The following is a 22,284-nucleotide window of genomic DNA, read 5'->3' as shown; positions in this document are numbered from 1 at the left end:
CTTTTTTTTTTTTTTTTTAAAAGATGAGGTCTCACTCTGTTGCCCAGGCTGGAGTGCAGTGGCCCAATCATAGCCTCAGCCTCCCAAGTACCTGAGACTACAGGAGTGTACCACCACACTCAGCTAATTTTTTTTTTTAATTTTTTGTAGAGATGGGATCTCGCTATATTGCCCAGGCTCTTCTCAAACTCCTGGGCTCAAGTGATCCTCTGGCTTCAGTCTCCCAAAGTGCCGGAATGACAGGCGTGAGCCACTGTGCCTGGCTAGTTATCACTACCTTCATGTTTACATGCCATTCTTCCAGGGAATGTCTCATTGGACTTTCTACCTCCCTTCATTAGTCTTCTTTGGTCCTAGCTGTGCCCATTTCCTCACTGACTCTACCCTCCATTTCTAGGCTGGTCCTACCTCATGCTCTGACCCTACCCTGCACCTTTCCCTCTGCCCTCCCCTGGCCTACCCCTGGAGACAAGATTCACCAGTCACCCATAAATATTCTACATCTGCATGGTAGAAATCTGGCCACCTGACCTAGGAGCTTTGTCTGGTCAGATCTCAGCCCATCTCAGCTACATGGCAGATCAAGAGGGGTGAAGAAGAGCAGGGGGCAGGGGGAACAGGACAGACTCTCCAAGAATGTTTCCTTTTGCCCCAGACTCTCTGGGCTAGGGAAGGAGGAGGGGAAGCATCCTCTGCGTGACACTAGATTTTCTGTCCTGGCTGCCCTCCGCTCCAGCAGGCGTCAGGCCATCCAAGTCAAACTGGGCACCCTCCCCCATCCAGCTCTCCCTTCTTCCAGGATTCAGTGGCAGAATTGCAACTTCCCTGTAAAAGAACCTCAAAGATATCATAATGGCGGCCAAAGGAAGGAGGATACGGCAGATGAGAAGGGAGGAGGCTCCATCACACTTGGGCAGTCAGTTCAGCCCACAAGGGGAGGAGAACCTGCAGGTGGGGGCTTGGGGGAGAGAAGGACTCACCCATCTCCCCTCAACCCCCACCCCCAGCCCCAGGGAATGTTTCATTTGCTAAATGAAGTCAATGTGGCCCAGATGTTGGGCAGCTGCCTCTGGAAGCAGTTCTCGTGCTGAACAGCACAGAGGCCAAAGCAGCGTGTTGAGCCTCTGCTGTTCTGGCAGCCCTCCTGGCCAGCGCTAAACACACCCTCCAGCTCCCTCTCCTCCCCCAGCCTGCCAGGAAGGCTGCCTTTTTAGGAAACTCAGAGAAGCAGACAGAGAGAATGAGGGCCGGGTTGAAGCGATCATAAAACTTGCTGTGTGACAGACAGGACACCTCAGGTAGCCGAGAAGCAGCCAGCCCAGGAGCTCAGGTGACCACCTGCCATGGACGGCCATGACTCAACCTCAGACTGTAATCACTGGGAATCTCTCCAGCCACCTTCACCCCACCCCCACCATCCTCACAGCTCCAAATTTCCACCCTGGCCACAAACACAGCCAATCCCTCAGACACACTCATTCCCTGGGGCCCCAGACACAACAAACTCTCTGCCTAGACACAGCTAACCCTTTCCTGCCACCCTCCCATCCTCACCAACTGGCCCAGCTTCTTCTCTCATTGACACCTGGGAGAGGGGAGGAAGGAGGGAAAGAAGAGAAAGAGAGAGGAAAGGGTAAAGCCATGGGGCCCAGTCATCAGTGAGAAGGGAAGAGAAAGGATCCTCTGACTAAGTGTCCCCACACACAAATGCGATTCCTCTTCTATTTGCCTTTTTAAGATTCTAGGAAAAAGTAACCAGCACCCACTCCATATCGATCCCTGTGCTGCCTCTCCTTTTGAAAACTGAGGCCCTGTTTCCCTGGGATGTTCCACCCCAACAAAAGCAAGTGTAGTGTGGTAAGGGGTGGCAAGAGTTACGGTGAGACCAGGAGGCCTAACCAAACTGGCAAGAGCTGGAGGCTATGCGGTAGACTGGGGGTGATCTTTCCAGCAACATCCCCCAACAGCCTGACAGCTCGTCACCATCCACCGGTGGAAAGGATTCATCCTAGTTTTGCTCAGAAGGGACAAGAGGCTTAACTATTTAGGAGGGAGGGGATAACTTCATGTGTCTGTTCTTCCACAAAAGCAGCTAAGTCTGGGAAGACACAAGGTGTCTGCTCCTTACCTCATCCGAGCACCAGGCACACATGGGACTCACAGCCAGACACTGTTGGCAGGAGCTCACACCTCGTGTGCTACAGATGTTGGGCCCTGCAAGAGAGAGACAAAGGCATTAGCACCTGATTTGACTCAATGAAGCTCCTGGCCTGCCCTATCCTTCCCAACTTTCCCCAGCGGCCAGGTTTATAGCTCTCGGGTGCACACAAATACGCTCTAACCATACCACAGACATTCACCAAACGCAGGCTACTGGCAAGGAAGAAGGAGAATGAAGAAGATTGGGAGAAACTCATCACCACCCTCTATTAATGAGGCCACAGCGATAGCAAGTGATGGGCAAGGCTAAGCCATGAACCCAAGGGTCAGATCATAACTGACGGAAAGGCTTTCATTAATTACTGGCTGACACTGGCATTATTGTGCAAATAAAAATCTGAGGCCCAGAGAAATGGCAGTATGTCCTCTCTTCAATTATTCTAGTGATGTTCACAGCCACTACACAGGGGCTCCGAGGCCCAGAGGCACTGACATTAACACATAGCTTAAATATGACTGGTGTGGAGAAGGCAGGGTGACCTGAGTGGCAGTTGTTCCTCTGGCCTGCTAGGGGAAACAAATCTTCTGAAATCTTCCCAAGCTTCCCAATTCACATATCTTGGAATCAAAGCATAAAATGCTGCAGGAGGCACTGCAGAAATGTTAGAAAAGGCTGACGGATAGAAACTGGGAGAACGTGGAATTTGGGAGTTGGAAGGCGTGTGGTTGAATTCTGAATGCTCTTCTTAACTAGCTGTGGCATGATCTTAGGCAACTCAGCTAAGCTGTATGAAATGACAGTATCTGTCTCACAGGATTTGTGCAAGACTTTGGTGAGTTAAAGGGAAGCACTTGGTATGCTACACAGTGTCGTTCAAATGTGAACAGTCCTCACACTGGCAAAGGACAGAGAAAAGGCTGCGGGGAGGAACAGGGACAACCAGGGGAACCAAAATAGCCCTGAGAAGCTCAGCGGGGGAAGCCAAACCCAGGCTCTGCTTGGACAGAAGCCACTGTCCTCTCTGCTTCCCCAGCTCAGCTTTCCTACCTCAGCCAGGTAAACCCCTCTTCCCACAGTGCCCCAGGGAGCCTTTTCCAATGCAAGGGGCAGAACATGCGAGATCCATTTCCTCGTGACCCAGCATCCTGACAGCTCTTTTATGCAGTATTCTAAGGGGCCCATTTGCCCCCAGCTAGTGAGACCAGCAAATCTATTTTTGGAGAAATCATCCTGACCATTGGGATGTTTTCCCAGTGTCCCCAAAACTTGTCACTGAGCTAAGTTCTCAGTCCATCTTATCATAATGTGACTGAATTCCCTCCCTCCCAACACCTGGACAAAAACATGCTCAGAAAATGGTGTATACATACATACATACACACATACACACACACACACACACACACACACAGTATTAAGAAAGATTATATAAAATGTGGAAATAAGCAAAGGTAATACTGAGTGTCCCTTCAATGTAATGCAGGGTGTTGACTAGCAGATCCACCATGCTTATAGATTATCTGATTTTCTAGGAATGTGTATCTTGGTTTAACTTTTACTCATTAGGATATTTACAATGCTGTAAGAGTAGAGGTTAACTTGCAGAAAATCAGTAGCAATGGAAATGATTCTTAATGAAAACAATGCTGTGATTCTTATGCAACTACAATGCCAATGATTTCTGTCTGGTGGAAAAGGTAACCCACAAAGGTTAAGGTTTATTGCCTTGGAGAACAGGCATTAACCAGTTTTGAATCTATTAGCTAATTCACTGTAGCATTCCTTTGACTAACCAACTATAACTCTCCCTTTTTTGGATTCTCTTGTGAACTAGTCCTAACATCTTAGTGGCTCCTCATTAAGTTGAATAAAATCTTTGACATATGTTCATTTTATATTTGTTATGGGAATCACACCTTTAACTCTTTGAAAATTATACTTTGACAGTATCCATTTCAGAGCCTTACTAGGGGGCAAAGAGGTCTAACAGAATGAGTACACACACAATCAGTAGAAATCAGTAGATTGTGGTCCTGACTGAGTCACCCACTAATAGCTGGCCTTGCTTGGGTCATTTAACTCCTCTTAGCCTCAGTTTCTTCAATCCTAATATTCCTACCATATTGTAACTATTTCTGTATCTGCCTTAGTAACGCTGCCACCCAATATATTTTAAGTTCCTGGAGGCCTGCTCTGTCCTACCAGCCCAGCTTGAGTTGTTGTCCAAAGAAGATGCTCAGTAAATATGTATTAGAGCAAAGTGAAAGGTAGTAGACTAGATCAGGTTTTGTTTTGTTTTGTTTTTTTAAGCAACTGAGCTCATTTCTCAAAATTATGCACAGAATTCCAATATAGAATGTGTAAATGCGTTGCAACGTTTCCTCAGACAATTTAAACTTTCATTTTTCTCCCCAAAACACTAGGTTATGTGTGGAATCCTTGAAGCACCTCCTGGAAGCCCCCGGTTTCCTCAGAGCCTTGAGTCTGTCTAACTTCAAAGGCCTTGCCCAACTCTAAAAAATTCTATGAGTAGAAGGCCACTATAAGCCCATAAGTAACCTCCAGGGCTCCACCCTCTGACTTGACGACAACTTTAGCATGTGAACGTGAGGACTGTGGAGTGGGAATTATGATGTTGGTTGCAGGCCTGGCCCTAAAGCATCAAGGTCACCTCTGAGGTGGGGCAGCCCTGAGCCACTCAATGTCTGTAACGGAAGAAAAGTAGCCGCCAAATTCATAAGAAACAACGCAAGCCAAGGCTTCTCCCTCCAAGGGTTGGCTGGCCATCTCTTAGCCTTATAATTGCTCTCCCCCCAGGCAGATGTGAACACAGCCCCTCTTTATTGCCCCATCAGAGAGTTCTGAGAGGAGCCCGAACTATTTTATTAATAGGTATCTCCCTTCCTTTTTGGAGTTTCCATGGGAATTGGCATCCAGGGGGTGATTCTGGACGTAAATACCATCGATTTTCACCAGGAGAGAAGCAGCAGGAGCCCTCAGGAAGGGTCAGAAGAGAGACAAGGACCGTGGGAGATAGGAGCACTGTCAAATTATTTTTAAAGACTTTTCCCAGTCTACCCACTTAACCATCCATTCATTCTCAAATTAGCATTTCCTTATGAGTCCTTGTCTTGTAGCCACAATAGAAACCCCTGCCAGACACAAAACAAATAACAGCAGGCCCCTCCCAAGTGAATGGAGGTCCGTGACCCCAGAGGATGAAATGGGCTGCCAAGATTTGTCCTTTAGAAAGTCAAGCCTGGGGAGTCATGGTTATCCAGTTCCCCTCATCCCCTCTTTTTAATGAATCACAGGTTGATTTCATGAGAACCAATGATCCCCCGCACCCCATGATACCCCCAACCAAGTCCTGCTACCAGCACAGGCTCCCTGGAATGCAGTGGTTAAAAGTGACTGACTCATCAGAATTCCCTGCACTGGGCCCATGAGGATTCAATGAGCTGTTGCTCCGAGGCCACCCCTCCCTCCTGAACATGTGGAAGGAGTTTGGGCCTCTGTTTCTAGTCATTCACAAAGCCCATGTTCCTGCTCAGCCTCTGGGGCCCAGACTCAGCCCCACTGCAGAAGTGGGGATCTTCTCCAGGATGTCACCAAAAGAATGAACAACTCTGACTGCCCCTTCCCATTGACAGTTTAGCCAGAGGCAGGAACAAAGTGAATTGGCCCTGATCCTCACAGGGTGGTTGTAAAGTTGAAATGAACCCATCCCTGAACATTTTGAGCACACCAGCTGATGCACAGAAAGCCCTCCATCAATGCTGCTGCTGCTGCTACGGCTGCCATTGTTTATACTGTTACTGTTTTTATCCTGAGTCTCAAGTTGTTTAGGGCAGGAGAGTGTTTTATTTATTTTTTTTTCCTTGAAGACACCATTCTACAGGACACTGGACACAGAGCTAAGCATGCCCTAAACTGGAAGCAGGGCGGGGGGAGCGCAGAGCCAGAAAGTATCAGACTAGGCAAGAATGATCAATTGTCAGATCTGGCTTCTAAATGGAGTTAGCAATATTAGTGTTCAAAAATCCAATGTAGGAGGGATGGCCAAGAAGCAAAGGCCAATGACAAAAGATAGACAAGGGCAGCCAAGATGTTTGCCTGGAAAGTAGACATAGAAGGCTGTGGTTTGGCACATCAGCCTGAATCACAGAACCAGAAGAAAGAAAGACAAAGGGTGGGAAAAATAGAGGGAAAAAAGGAAACAAGGAAGGGAGTTGGAACCCGTGGATGTCATAATGCGTCAATGGGGGCTATTTTGAGGACATGTTGTCCAATGAGACAGGATGTCAGACTGCAGGAACAGGCCACGGGACTTTAGGAGAAGGCTAAGTCAGAGTGAGAGGTGTTTAGCGGGAAGGGAGGACGATTCGTACTGCAAACACTATGAACATCTCTCTTACTGTCTGCCAGAGAGAAGTTCCAGCCTGGGTCCCCTGCCCAGCTACTAACCTTTGACTGATCACTTCCCAATTAGGTCCAGGGGGACAACGGGTGACTCAGATGGTGCCTGATCTTCCACTGTAGTCACCTGGCTGGGTGACTCACTGAAGAACAAAACATCTCATGCTAACTGCCCTATGTATGTGCAAGTGGTTTCTCTTGAGCAAGTTTCTAAGAAAGTTTATTTTACTTTTGTTTCTTCCTTAAACATAGCAGCAGCTAAGTAACACAAAGAAGGGTAAGGGAACAAGAAGGTGGAGTTCAAGATAACATATACCTCTGTGTTCTGAGCAAAAATCTCCAACAAACATTGCCCAAAGCAGTAGCAAATCCAAGCTACTGTATTCATCAAATCTAAGACTATGGATGTAGGATATTTCCTGATTGCAGAGATTTTAAAAGTGTATCAGAGCCAGTTACACATGGTATTTAACAATGGAAAACATTTGGATATAATTTGCCTCCACCAATGTTAAAATGTGTTACAGATTGACTTGTGTCCCTAAAAGGGATATGTTGAAGTCCTAACCCCCAGTACCTGTGATTATGACCTTACATGGAAATAGGGTCTTTGCATATGTAATCAAGATGCGGTCATTAGAGAGGGCCCTAATCCAGTATGACTTATGTCCTTACAAGAAGAGGAAAACATCACATGAAGATAGAGAGAATGCCATGTGGTGACAGGCAGAGATTGGAGTGATGCAGCTGGAAGTTAAGGAACACCAAGAAGTGCCAGCCACCACCAGAAGCTAGGAAGAGGCAAGAAAGGGTTCTTCCCAGAGCCTCAGAGGGAGCCTGGCCCTGCTGATGCCTTGATTTCAAGTTTTCTACCCTCCAGCAAGAATAAATGTCTGAGCTGGGTATGCTGGTGTGTGCCTGTAATCCCAGGTACTTGGAAGGTTGAAGCAGGAGAATCACTTTGGAGATCAGCATGGGCAACATAGCAAGACCCATATCAAAATAAATAAATAAATAAGAATAAATTTCTGTTGTTTTAAGCCACCCAGTTTGTGGTACTTTGTTACAGCTGCCCTAAGAAACTAATAAAAATGAATCTGCATTTCCATAGTGTATATGACATGATTTTGAGGAACATTTGTCCTGAAATACTTTGCATGCCTGAAAAATGCCAACCTGGAATGCAAATTATGCTATGTTTCATCCACATGTGGATAAGGTTGGAAAAGTAGTTATTTTAGCTTTATTCTTTCTTACCAATAGATATCAATGGTGTCAGCATTCGTTCATTTGTTCATTTACTCAACAAATATTCATTGAGCATCTGCCTGTGCCAGGCACTCTCCTAGGCACTGGAGACACATTGTTGAATTAAACAAAGCCCCTACTCTCATGAAATGTAAATTTTAGTGAGCAAGATGATAACAAAAACATACACAACAAAAAAAGCACACTTTCAAACAGTGGCAAATGCTGTAAGAAGATAAAACAGGATAAAGGAACAGCAAGCAATGAGGGAAAGGAGTCTCCTTTAACAAACACGGTCAGGAAAAGTCTGCAGGGCTGACATTTCAAAATGATGTTTTGGAGTGAATCATGGGAAGATCTAGGGCACAAGCATTCCAGAAAGAACCCAAGATGAGAGCTGGATGGACCTCAGCCTGTTAGAGAAATATCAGGAAGAGAGAGGAAGGAAGAGGAGAGAGGCACAGAGGCTGGAGAAGCAGTCAGGGACCAGAACACTAGAAAGCTATAGCCATGGTAGGGAATGCGGTTTCCATTCTCCACATGGTAGGAAGCCACTAGAGGAATTTGAGCAGAGGTGAGCAAAAAAAGATAATCCTGGCCGCTGAGTGGAGGACAGACAGGAGGGAAGCAAGAGGGAGAGAGACCAATTAGGCACTTATTAAAATAATCCAGGCAATAGATGGCAGCGGTTTGGACTCGGATGGTAGCAGTGTCAGTGATGTGGTCAGACTCTAGATATATCCCAAAGACTCGCTAATGGGTGGTATGTGGGCATGAAGGTGTGAACAGATGTGAACCTGAAAGAGCCGATCCTTCAAGATACGACTAACTGGACCTAAATTTTAAATACAAAGAACCATTTGCTGACTAGAGTTCACACACGTACTCTGAGTTCCCTGAAAACCTGCATCTCTGTTCAACTTTGGGACTTCCAGAGCCCACCTGAACCAACCAATTGGCTCAGCTGCCTTGACCAATCAGGGCTCAGCTGTATCAACCAATCGGGACCAAGTGAGTTTGAATCCCTAATTTCCATAAATGAACCCGATTGGGAACCTGTATGGAACCGTCACTATAAAACCCCTAACTCCCTTCGTTCTCTAGAATGCACCTTGGTTTTATACCCAAGGAAGGTTGCATCTCCCAGGTTGGCAAACTGTTCACCGGAATAAAGTCTCTTTTATCCAAATTCTTTTTCAGAGCAGTTTGTTCAGAAGGGAACGACAGGAAGGATTTTGGCCTGAGCATGTGGATTCTCTTTGGACAAAGCTCAAATGTTTCAACCACTGGTCATACCCTTTCAATGACCCCTCAGCCAGTAGGTCTTGCCTTATAAATGAAGCCAGATCTTGTCTGGTTATCTTCTCCAACTGGGTTAATTAGGTAGCCATGTGCTGAAGACCACAGAAAGCCCATTAACACCCAGCCCCTGGGAAACTTGGCGAGGCAGGGACAGTAAATCAATGGACACCATGGTAGGGGAAGTACGCACATTGGCAGGAGAACTCAAGGCCAAAGTCACCCTTGCCATTCCGCTGGCCATGTGGCCTCAAGCACATCCCTTCATCTCTTGTTCTCTCTCTAAGGCCACTGCCTCTTTGACGCTGTCACAGCCCTAGTCAAGAATTTATAACTGCTCCCTTGTATTTAGCAGGTTTAACCCGGCCACATCAGCCATGCAACTAGAGACTCCAAACAACTTCTTCCTTTCCCCCACGCTCCCAAGTTGTTAGGATTAAATGACGTAACCTGCATAAAAGAACCATCTACAGTGGATGCTCAGTAAATGTTCATTTCCTTCCCCCTCACCTTCACCTAGTCACTTCCTACACCAGGAATGCCCGTGCCCCTCCCCTCCACCTCAGGGTCAGATGTGAGAGGGCCCTTTGTCTCCGATATGATATAGTAAAGAAATCAGTCTGGCTGGGAGACAGGAGTCCACACGGCTAGACCCCACCAATGCCACTAAGCTAGTTGTGTGACCTTGAGCAAGTCACTTCACCTCTTAGGAACTCCCTTTTTGCTTTTCTGTAAAATGAATAGTGTCCAGTTAAATGATCTTCTCTTCCAGCCAGAAAGGGCTGGAACTATCTACTCTTCCAGCCAAAAAGCATCATCAGCGCGATTAATACTCTAGGAGGCTCAGCATCCCAGGGCCCAAGACCCCTCAAACAATGTACAAGTCGCCATTTCTTCCTAGTGGCCTAACTAGTATTTCACTCAAATGCTGCATCTCAAAGTTCTGGAAAATTTTATGCACACCAACCCCACCTCCCATCTGACTCATTCAGTATAGAAGAGGCAGGCCTGTACCAAGCTATGTTGGAGGACCAGCCCAACGGCGCCCTGTTGGTGACCTCCTTGGCATCCAGCAGTCCAGTTCTGCTGCCTCCCTCCCCCAGCTCATGTCTTGTGGGTGTAGACAGCAGGCAGCCCATCTTGGCAGGAAGGCAAATTGGTTTAACCATTTAGAGGACAAATTGGCGAAAACTATTAAAATTTAAATTTAAAATATTCACGCCCTTTGACCCAGCAACTTTAGTTCAAGAAATTTAGTCTGTAGAAACACTTGAACAAAGGTGTGTAGTAAATGAATAAGGATAGCACCCGTAGCTTTATTTGTAGTAGCAAATAATTAGGAATGACTTCAATGTCTGCCAACAGGGAATTGGTCATGTAAATTCTGATATAGCTACATAACAGTATGTCTTCTGGCTAGAATTATAGCTCTTGAGATAAATAATGGAAAGCCACAAACAGATATGAAAAGCTGCCTAGGGCATATTATTAAATGGCAATGATCCTATTGTGGATGATCCTGTTTGAGAAACAACAATAATGATAAATAATTATATATGTTGACATATACATAGGAAGAAAAACTCTGTCAACAGTGGTTATCTAGGCCGGGCGCGGTGGCTCACGCCTGTAATCCTAGCACTCTGGGAGGCCGAGGTGGGCGGATCGTTTGAGCTCAGGAGTTCGAGACCAGCCTGAGCAAGAGCGAGACCCCATCTCTACCAAAAATAGAAAGAAATTATATGGACAGCTAAAAATATATATAGAAAAAATTAGCCGGGCATGGTGGTGCATGCCTGTAGTCCCAGCTACTCGGGAGGATGAGACAGGAGGATCGCTTGAGCTCAGGAGTTTGAGGTTGCTGTGAGCTAGGCTGATGCCATGGCACTCACTCTAGCCTGGGCAACAGAGTGAGACTCTGTCTCAAAAAAAAAAAAAAAAAAAAAAAAAACAGTGGTTATCTTTAAGGATAAGACTACAAAGAATTTGTACTTCTTACATTATTGTATTTCTGACTTTTTTTTTTTACTGCAAGCTGAATTACTTTTTTAAGCTAAAAGAAAATTAAAACTAATTTTAAATGTCCTCTGTTCTGCCTCCCTTTCTACATTTGCATTTATTTAAACATATGCTGTCCAGAATCTTCTACAAACTGTTCCATCAGTATCAAAACCTCTTGGAACCCCAAAGCTCGGCAGGAACACAAGAATAAACTTTGGGATCTGGGGTGGATGCGGAGATGCTGGTCAAAGGATATGAAACTTCAGTTAGGCAGGAAGAATAAGTTCAAGAGATCTACTGCACAACATGGTGAGTATAGTTAATAACAATGTATCATCCACCTGAAAATTCCTAAGAGAGTAGATTGTGGGTGTTCTCGCCACAAATAATTAAGTATGTGAGGTAATGCATATGTTAATTAACTTGATTTTAGCCATTCCACAATGTGTACATATTTCAAAACATCATGTACACCATAAATATATAAAAATTTTATTTTTCAATTAAGAAAAATTAATAATATAATAAAAGAGAATGAAAAAATAATAATAAACTTTGTCCAGCCCACTAGCCTTTAAGAACTACCCAGGCCACAGTGTGGTCTGTTCTCAACTTGTGGAAGTCCCAGGAAGGAGACACCACGCTCCCCTCCACTGGGGAGTTGGTCAAACATGCTCCTCGAGGCGGCTCCAGTAAAGGTTTCATCTGGAGTTTATCATGTGTCGTGGTAAAATAGGGGTTTGGAACCATGAGTGGATATCACAGACCAGGTTTTCTCTATCCAAAAATTCCCTTAGCAAAGAGGTTTAGGGTTGACTACAGGAACTTTTAAAGTGGCTATTGAATGTTTCTTTTGCCAAACTTCTGGAGCTCTCTTCTAGTGCAAAGTTTTTCAGGTTTGATTTTAACAGCAGGACCTCCCTTTTATTCTCAAAGAAATCCTTGCATGAAATTCCAAGTTGTTAATCAGTCAAAGGAGAAACTTCAGTTGAAGGTGGGGAGGGGCAGGAGCACACTTTGGTCTCTGCCTTCATCTTACCCTTGGCAGGCTCTGCAGCCCCTGAGGCACCAAGAGATGAGTCCCAGAGGTAAGATGCCTGTTCAAAGTCACCCAGCAAGTTGATAAGAAAGCCTGCAGAACCATGAATCGGATGTAGGTTTCTTATATGCGGACCCAGAGTTCTTTTCACACTGAGTTTTTTTTTTTTTCCTACATAAAAGGAAGTAGCACATAACACAAGTTTAGGTAAAGGAACACACACACACACACACACACACACATACGTGAGAATTATATATGCATGGGGAAAATGTCTGAGTACAACGCACTACTTGATTAATAGTGGACATGATAGGGGAGTAGAAGTAGAAGGGAATCAGCACTTTTACTCTCCAATGTTTGACTCTCTCACGATGAGCATGTATCACCTCATTCTTTCTCTCCTTGAATGTTTAAACATCTTCACTAACTGAACTAAGAAACTGAACTGAACTAAGAAACAGGGAGGGGTGAATAAGTAGTCTTTTTGTGGGAACATGACAGAAAAACAGAAAGGAAGACTTCTAATGGGATGTTTTGTCAGAGATGCTACCAAAAATAAACGAAGGTAGAATAGCCCCAGGTTTACTTAACAGCTTCTGGCTCCAAGGATTCTGACATACCAAATTTGGCCACAAAATATCTATTGATCTTAGGACCAAGAATAATAAAAGTGTTGCTGCAAAATCCTATCCAGTATCCTGATGTCTTTAACTACTTAGCACTTGGAAAATCTACTGGACTATATATGATGAATGCATCTATCCAATAAGAAAATTTAGAAATTGGGCCAGGAGCAGTGGCTCATGCCTCTAATCCTAGCACTCTGGGAGGCCAAGGTGGGAGGCTCACTTGAGGTCAGGAGTTCAAGACCAGTCTGAACAAGAGTGAGAACCTGTCTCTAATAAAAAGAGAAAAAATTAGCCAGGCATGGTGGCACATGCCCGTAGCTACTCAAGAGGCTGAGACAGGAGGATCACTTGAGCCCAGGAGTTTGAGGTTGCAGTGAGCTATGATGACATCACTGCACTCTAGCCCAGGCAACAGAGCAAGACCCTGACTCCAAAATAAGAAAAAGAAAAAAGACAAATTAGAAATTGAAAGTGGGATGGCATCTCCAGGGCATAAAGAATCATGGATCCAGCCCCACTGCTTTCAGGGTAATGTTTCAACACTCGAGGATGACAGAGTAGCCTCAGGTAGCCTCTTAGAGTTATTGATACATGAAACATGGATCAATACATCCCAAATACATTCTGATGAGTGAAAGAAGCCAGACTGAAAGGCTATACACTGTATGATTTCATTACATGACATTCTGTGAAACATAGAACTGTAGGAACAGGAAACAGATCAGTGGTTGCTAGGGACTAGGGGTGGAGGTAGGAAATTGATTACAAAAGACCTTGAGGGAATTTTGGGGGGCAATGGAAATATTTTGTATCTTGATTATGGTGATGGTTACTTGAACATATGCATTTGTAAAAATTCCTAGAACTCTGCACCTAAATAGGATGAATTTTATTGTACATAAACAGTATTTCAGCAACCTAACTTTAAAAAAATGTTTCTGGTAAGACTGTGCGCATGGAAAGAAAGGCAGATTTTGTCATTTTTCTGCTGGAGAATTTCACATTGTAATAAATGCCAGCAGTTTACATAGGGGGAATAGGTAGTTTCCCTAAACAGTGTCATTTCCCTGCTCCCACCTTCATTTCCACTAGTGGCCGGAGCTCCATCAGGCACAATGATCCTCCCACTCCGGAAGAGCCAAGGTTCAGGGAAAGGGAGACGAGGTGATGGGGTTAAGCTGCAGGCCCGCTCTGTGGGCAGAGCGAGGGCTGGGTAGAGCCACATGGTTTGTCCCCAAAGCAGCTCAGTCACTCTCCCGATTAATTATCTGTCTGATTCATGAGTTGTGGTTGTTGTGGGCACGCTTCCTGGCCATTCCTGCCAACGAGGGCAGAAGGATTCTTGGGGCTGGAAGGGGATGATAACCAGAGATCCCAAGTGGGGTGGGGAGCTGCGGAAGAGGAATTTCTGTTAGGAAATTCTAGAGTCATACCCAGACTGCCCCTCCTTACTGTCGCCTCCTTGCCCATCTTATGGTCTCCCCAGGAGATCTCCTTCACTCTTCACCTTTGCCCTTACACTAAAGGAGAATGTTGCCCTCCTGAGGGCTCCTCCCAGAAGGGAAAAAGGGGCAGACACTTCACAGAGGATCCCTTGAGTTTCCAGCACCCTCACATCAGAGGTGCAAATGGTGCCACAGTACAGGGGTCCAAATGCCCAAAGAATGCATGATCTCAGCTGTACTTCGTGTACCCTCCAGAACATTCCGACGCAGCACCTGAGGATCTTTACTAAATGAATGCAAATATTCAAACATTGGCTTTCTTGAAGTTTGGCACATCACCTCCAGATGCCTTTCATACCATCCCATAGATATTTATTTTGCTGCCTATGTGCCAGGCACTGGGCATAGAGTTTTTGAATGAAACAGACATGTCCCTCTCGTGGAACTGGAAATCTTGCAGATGCCTTTTACCTTCCTCCTTTCCCAGAGACTGGGCTTGAGGTTTTCTCATAGATAGAGCCTCTCTACTCCTTGGCCTCTTCTGTGGATTTTTGTTGGGTCAGATTGGCTGAAGTATGCCAAACCACCACCAAGAAATGGGTTGAAATAACCAGGGTCCCCCTCACAGAGGTGTGGGCAAAAGGACGCCATCAGTTTCACTCTGGGAGCCTGGTTAGTGCTCATGCATGAAGCAGTAACAGCTCTTGCCTCCAATACACAGTAGATTGCACGGATGGGAAGAATAATGACAAGAGTAGTTGCTGTTTACTGAATATTAATTTTGTGCCTTTGTCTCATGTAATCAGTATAATCACAGAGGTATTGTTTTCTCCACTTTGCAGATGAGGAAACTGAGGAGCTAAGAGATTAGGTAACTTAAGGTCACACAGCCAGTAAGCAGCAAAGTCAAGAATCAAACCTACATCTGTCTGGCTTTAAACCATAGCTCTCCCTTTCCCCAGCCAACAGGCCTTCCTCCTACATTTTTCTAAGACCTAAATATTCCAGCAGAGGGTTTCAACTCAAGAATTTCTAAGATATAAAGTCCAGAAGAGAAATAAGCACCACAGCTCAGAATTAAACAAGTTAGAATAAAAACCTAAATATGGGGAAGCCACAAAACCCAATACTTCTTGGGTGAAGCTAAAAAGATTATCTTTGCACATAAAATCAAGAAAACTTAATGCTATCCCCCAACCACCTTTCTTCTACCCATACCAGACTCTCCTACTCTAGGACAGCCTCTCTGTGCCATTCCCAACCCCATCCAGTTCTTTCTGTGTCCCTTCAACACTTTGTGTCCCAACACAATTCCACACTCATCCCACAACCTGCTTCCCCAAGGATCTAATGATATCTGCAACCCTGCTACCAAAATTGGGATGGCAGATGTAAAAATGATAGAATTTGCTTGGGGGTCGGGGTGCTTATTACTCTAGAAGTCTGATTCTACAGCCCCTGCTCTTAAACACTATTCTACCCTGCCTCTCAGAGGGGGTCTGGGGCTAGTTCAGCACAACCCATCACCACTCCCGGAATCACCCCCATCACAAGATAAATCTGTGAACAGATCTCCTAAACGATCTTTAATGCAAACTTAAGTATGTCAATGCAGTAGAATCCTACATGGGTCATTACAACTGTGCAAACCAGACCAACATAACATATATTGGGGCTCCAGAGAAGTTGGGGATAGGGAGGGAGACACCAAAATAATATATACACTCTTCATCTTCACTAACATCAGGCCAAGCACCAGCTAGGCGCTATCTCACGTTACCTCATTTATTCTAAAACTATAAGAAAATATAATGACTACACTCAGAATTGAACTTAGAAAACTGTGGATGTAAAAATTTTTTAAATGAAAGCAAAAATTGTTTTAAGTTCATGGAAGCCGGCATCTCTGCAGGAAGAAGCTGAGTTGCCCTGCATCTGACCAAAGGCTCTCACATCTTCCAGGGCAAAATGCTGGAGACTCTATTTCCGAGCAAAGGTCATCAGGCTGCTCCCTGCAAGCTAAAGATACCAGGTGATCTGTTTTAGTCTCTTATCACATGGGAAGTTCAACAATAACAGCTTGAACAGCTCCCTATACATCGACTGCAACTCTTCCAAGATACCCTTCCCCTATCTCGTATCTGCCTGTACATCCGTATAAGATTCTTTACAGCGATCGTCAAAGTATTTTGAATAGTTTATCTTTAAAATGGACTTACCAATAAATCTTAACCTTGAAAGCAATTCCTTCTGCAGGGTCTAAATTGCTTTATGAGTACTTTATGAGTGCTTTATGAGTACATTAAAAGTACACATATGCACTCTTGTGGCGTCCTCAGAAAGGAGCGGCCCCAGGGAACCAGGAACCAGAGCCCCCGCCAAGCAAGATCCCCAAGGGCTCCGGAAAGACGACGGGCAGCAGCCCAGGGTTGTGCCCGCTCTATCCCTCCATCCCTGACCCCAGCAACAAGGAGGCCGAATGCCGCCTGCCCCGGCGGCTGATGGTGTGCGCAGCAGCAAGGGAGACAAAGGCAGGAATCCAAGCCAGCCCAAGGGAGCCTCGCTGTGGCTCCCCGCATACACTAGAGATTTTGGGGGTGCAAGGTCCGTCCCGGAAGCAGAGGCACCGCTGCCACCCGGGGACACCGGAGGAGGCAGAGCCCTCATCCTGCTCCAAAACATTCCTGCAGGGAGCCACCAAGTTAAAAAAAAAAAAAAAAAACTTGGAAGAAAGTGTAACACTCGGAGAAAAAGGAAATGTCGAGTAACTGGCAAACCCGTGCGCTCTCTCGCTGCAGAAGCTACAGATGCGTCCCTCAGCCAACGCGCGGGAGCAGCCCCGGGAAGCCCCACCTCGCCTCGGCTACCCGGGCCAGTCTCGGGCCAGTCTTCCTTTGCCCGGTGGGGACCACCCGCGACGCGTGCACTGGAGCTGAACGCGGGGCTCAGAGACGCGGCCACCGCACCGCGCGCGCCGAGACCGCCGCGGGAAGGCGCCCAACCCGGCTGACAGCTTCGGAGTCCGGAGGACCCGCCCCCGGGCACCGCGCGCCTCTCAGCCCCTCCACCGCGGGGCCGGGACGGTCCCCGGCACTCCGAGCGCAGCCCCGCGGGGACCCGCCCGCGCGGGTTTCGCGGTTTCAAGTCTGCAAACGGGACGGCGACGCGGACCCCGGGAGAGCTGCGTCCCCGCGGCGCGGGAGCCCCACTCACCTCCGACGCCGACGCCCGCCAGCGCCCCCAGCGCCAGCAGAGCCGCCCAGAGCCGCCCGGGCTGCGGCCGCGCTCGCATCTCGTCCGCCGCCCGCCGCGCTCCGCCCGCCCCACGGCGAGCAGCGCGGCCGCGGTCGCTTTTCCCGCAGCGGGAGGGGAGGGGACGCGGTGGGTGGGACGCAACGGGGCGGGCCGCGGACTCGTGCTTCCTCCCCTCGGGCCCTTTTCTGGACCCTGCGCCGGAGACGGAGCGGTGGGGAACCGAGACTCCTCGCAGCGCCTCGCCTCCGCCCACGGGGACCCGCCTGCGAGCCCGCGAGGCGAGGCCGGCCCGCAGCGGGGCCGCCAGTGCATCCCCGTCCCGGGTCCCCCTCGGGGCACTCGGTATGCTCAGAAAGGCCAGAAGCCTGTGGCCCCTGCCTGGACCCTTCCAGTCCCACCTCCTCAGAGACACCCGCAAAGCTCTCTGTTTCTCCTGGACTCTCGGGGCGTTTTCCCTCAGTATCTCCAGTTTCATTCATTCACACTTTCATTCATTTAACGGACAGACATCTATTGACTGCCTTCTCTGAACCTGTTCAGTCCTTTATTATTCACTGTTTTTTTCCTTGGGTTAGTTTAATCTCCCGGTAGACTGTAAGCCTCTTGAGGACAAGACCACACCTCAAGCTGGCATAAAGCAGTTGACAGGTCCATGAAGGGCCTCTCTCTACAAGTACTTCTTGCAGGTGTTTGATGGACCTTTCCGAACACAGCAAATTGCCTCCAAACTCAAACTCACAGGTTTTGGAGCTTTATCTTAATTTCCTCAAAGGCCTCCTGCCTGCTGCCTGAACACTCAACCCTTACCCTAGTCCTTTCTCTAGGTCCCTGGGTCTCTCCCAGACTGGAAACTTCTGGAAGCTTGGGGAGGCAAACTATTATACGAGGGCTATGAGCAAGAGGCCGCCAGGAAGTGGCTGGGTGATGCAGCCTGCCTAGATGCGTAGCTCCGATGCTGATAAACAAGGCCTGAGGTGTCAATTTTGAGACAGCTGAAAGTTTCTCTAGCTCCTGGGCTTCCATAGGTCTTTCACCCTTACAGTGAAAAAGCCCTGCCCGTGGGCTTTCCTGTGACGTCTCCGTGTGCCCACCCTCTCCCGAAACACACAAGATGCCTGACAACTGGCTGTGGCCCATCTCTCCAGCCATATCACCCACCCTATCATTTGTCATTCCCAAATGCTCCATGCCTTTCTGTCTGACTGATCTTCCTTCCTTTTTCCGCTTGGAAAATTCCACTTATCTTTCAAAACATCTCAGATGTCATCTCTTCCATGTAATTTTGTCTGACAGCCCCCCTCCTCCAGCCCTACCCTGTGCCAACATGGGCACTTTCTCCTCAAATCTCCCAAACGCTAGAATATACCTTAATAGCAGCGCACATCAGCAGAAGTGTCACTAGCAATTTGCAAGGGGACACGGGAAGAGCCAGCACTGCAAAGGGTGACTAGGCCCTCTGACCTGGGCTTTGATACTCTGGCTCCATCTACCTCCCCTGCCTGCAGAGGGCTTTTAGGCAAGAAATATTTTATTAATAACAGCGTTGTCATTGCCTTGGAGCAAAGCCCAGGTTACACAACCTGTTTTCATCTGTGCCTATATATTTACTTATTTGCTCAATTCCCGTATTTATAACCAATCTCCAGCCACCTAAGTGTTTCCTCAGTCTAGCTCTGCTGGTGCCAACCACTTACTTGGGGTGGGCACTGGCCCCAGAAAATATACTAAGTCCTCAGCTCTAGCCCAAGCCCTGGCAAACATGCCGCCACCATGCAAGAGAGTCCCGTCCCTGCTGAGCTCCCATACCTGGGACAAGGGAAGGGACTAGTCCATTTACATTTAGTATAATAATTGATGGTTGTGTTTACATCTACCCCTTGTTGTTTGTCCCATCTTTTTGGTTTCTTGGTTTCTCCTTTTCTGCTTTCTTTTGGGATAATTCTTTTTTTCCTCTCCTGACTTTCTAGCTACAGTTCTTCTTTGTGCAGGGTGGGTGTGTGTGTGTGTGTGTGTGTGCTCTAGGGATTATAATAATATGCCTCTTAAGTTTATCATACATAGTCTACCTTGAATTAATATTATACCATTTCATGTAAAATGTAAGAATTATAACAATATAATTCTGGGAACACAACCCCATCCTGTATGCTATTATTGTCATCTATTTTACTTTTAAATACACAGTAACTCACAATGTATTTTAATTTTTGCTTTAAACAGTTAGTTGCCTTTTTTTTTTTTTTTTTTGAGACAGATTACTTGATGTTGTTCCACAGACCACTGAGACTTGTTGTTTTAGTCTGCTTTTCCCTGATGACATATGATGCGGAACATCTCATATGCTTGTTTGCCATCTGTTTATCTTCACAGTGTGGTTTTTTACTATAGGACATGGTCCTCACTCCTAAGGTACGGACTTTGGGGTGTCTTCTAAGCACGTGAGCTGCTCAGTGAGGTCTCTGCACTCTGGCTTGGCTGAAACTCCAACATCTCCAAGCCATGTGAAATCGCCAGTGTTCTGCTCAGCTCTCAGCTGCTGACTGGTAAGTCTCGGGGAGGCTCACCCTCTGCACGTGCAGCCCTCATCCAAAGGCCATGGGGAACACCCACGCAGACTTATGGAGACACCGCTCTGCTCAGTTCCTTCCTCTCTAAAACCCTGCTCTGCAAATTGCAGCTTCCTTAGCAGCCCTGAACTCGAATCTATTCCTCTTATGTTCAGTGAGCCCAGCACGCGATTCTTAGGCTCCACCTTCCTGTACTGCAGTCCAGAAAGTGCCCCCATGAAGAAAACAGATACTGGGCAGATACAGGATTCACTTCACGTGTTTCTCTTCCCTCAATGATTATATTTCTGCTCTACCTATTGTTCAGGGCCTAAAAGCAGCTCCTCAAATATTTTTCAAATGTATTGTTGTTTACTTTGGAAAAGTCCTATACCAGTCACTTTGCCATAGCCAGAAACAGAAGTTTTGTCATTATTTATTTACTTACCTCCACCTCTTCCACCAGTAATGAACAGTGAGATGCTTTGAGTTCGGAGACTTATCTTTATATTCCCTAGCAAGCCCTCCATAAATAGAAGAATTTCTTTTTTTTTTTTTTTTTTTTTTTTGCCTTTTTAGCAGCCCTTGATAGTTAATTTTAACAAACTGTTTATCCAGCAAAGATGTCGGGAGATCTGAGTGTCTGTTCTTTGATTTGCCTAAGTGCCATGCTCCCCAGCAAATAGGACCGTGGAGGGATGCATGGCAGGTGGAAGAGCTTCCCAAGATCCATTTAAGAGGCAAGAATAACATTATCTAGTGCCTGCCCAACTGTGGCCAAGCTGACACCAAAATAGGTATTCTTTCCCTATTTTTCATCAGTAGTCTGGCCCCGCTGGGCAGTCCTTACTCCTATTCAGTTCTGCATTGTCACCACTATAAGTTTTGTGGCCAGGGTTGTGGCCATTTTTTGGACCTCCTACCTTTAGGGTCATGCTTCATCCCCCTTTGTGCAAAGACTCAGAAGGTCTGGATTCAGGTCCTTGCCCCACCTTTTACTACTTACATGATCTTAAAAAGATCTCCAAATCCTCTCAACACTCATTTCCCTTATCTGTAAAACATAACTATTTCCTTCCCTTTCCTGCACCCCTAACTTAACCCTATCCCCTCCCAACACACACACGTGTTTATGATGTTCCATGAGACCATGGATATGATATGAAAGCCCTTTGGAATCTGAAAAGCAGAGAGGAATATGTTCTTCTTATTATTCTTTGTGGAGCGATTGCAGATCTCTCAGTGCATATCCATTTCACTAGTTAAGGAGGCTAAGCATGATGTAGCACATTGGCTCAGAATCTTCTCCTCCTACACATTTGGCAGAGGCTCTTCTTCTGTCCATTGAGAGAGAGGTGACCCAGCTGTTGCTTTGGCTTGCAGGAGAATGGACTTTTCAGAGTCCACCCTGCCTAAAAATGGCATAACTTAGAATTTCTGGGCTCTGGGAAACTATCTGAGAAAGTACCCTTAGATGTTTATCAAGGGAGTTGTGGGGGGATGAGCTCAGCCTTGGCATTTACCATTCATTCGCAAGCAGCTGTCAGGCGTCTGCAGTATGCCAGGTGCTTCTCAGGGTACTAAGGATGCAGGAGTAAAGAACAGCAGCCCCGCCCTCCCGGAGCTTGATCTCCTGGTTGGGCCTGGAGCAATCAATTTCTGTCCTGGCGTGCAACTCCTCCCTCATCCTCGTGTGAACCAGCACCTCCTCTGCTGAGAAGAAAAAGTGAGAGCCCAAGGACGTTCCATCCCAGCTCAGCATACAAGGTACTACCTGGCCAAGCCCAGATTCAAGCTCTATGCCCACAAAGGGCATCACATGACTGCTCAGGTCCCATCTCAGACCAAACCATACCCCTTCCCCATCCCAGCCCAGAATGAAGAGGTATAGTTCATTCTGATAATGGGGCTGCCGCTTGGCTTCTACCCCCAACTTCCTGTTCTGGTATCTCTCTAACCCCCAGTAGCCCTCCTTGGGGGCCTGCTCCAATGAATCCAAACTTGCAGCTGAGCTTGAGACCCTCCTCTCGGACCTCTCAGGCACTCCTTATCTGCATTTTTAAGAGACAGGCTAGTGTAAGGATCAACTGCACAACAGTCAGGATTTGAATCCTAGATCCATTCAACACCAGCCTGGGCAACATAGTGAGACCTTGTCTCTAAAAAGAGAGAGGAGAGAGAGAGAGAGAGAGGGAGAGAAGGAATCTTAGATCCACCATTTGCTAGCTGAGTGACCCTG

The 22,284-nt window shown here is 46.7% G+C and overlaps 1 protein-coding gene across 1 annotated transcript in view; it reads right to left on the bottom strand.

The window, feature by feature from the left end:
* Positions 1-17,536, bottom strand: part of ITGB3 (integrin subunit beta 3) — a 52,311-nt gene extending 34,775 nt beyond the window's left edge. Inside the window, exons 1-2 of the mRNA XM_069481588.1 lie at positions 17,458-17,536; positions 2,129-2,214 (exon numbers count right to left, since the gene is read on the bottom strand). Coding sequence (XP_069337689.1) covers positions 2,129-2,214; positions 17,458-17,536 — 165 coding nt within the window. The remainder of the gene's footprint in view (positions 1-2,128; positions 2,215-17,457) is intronic.
* Positions 17,537-22,284: the final 4,748 nt, after the last annotated feature.

Source organism: Eulemur rufifrons, chromosome 9, assembly GCF_041146395.1.
Source record: "Eulemur rufifrons isolate Redbay chromosome 9, OSU_ERuf_1, whole genome shotgun sequence".
Lineage (NCBI taxonomy): Eukaryota > Metazoa > Chordata > Mammalia > Primates > Lemuridae > Eulemur > Eulemur rufifrons.
Note: the sequence above shows the minus strand (reverse complement) of the source record. Positions and strands in the feature narration are given on the sequence as shown.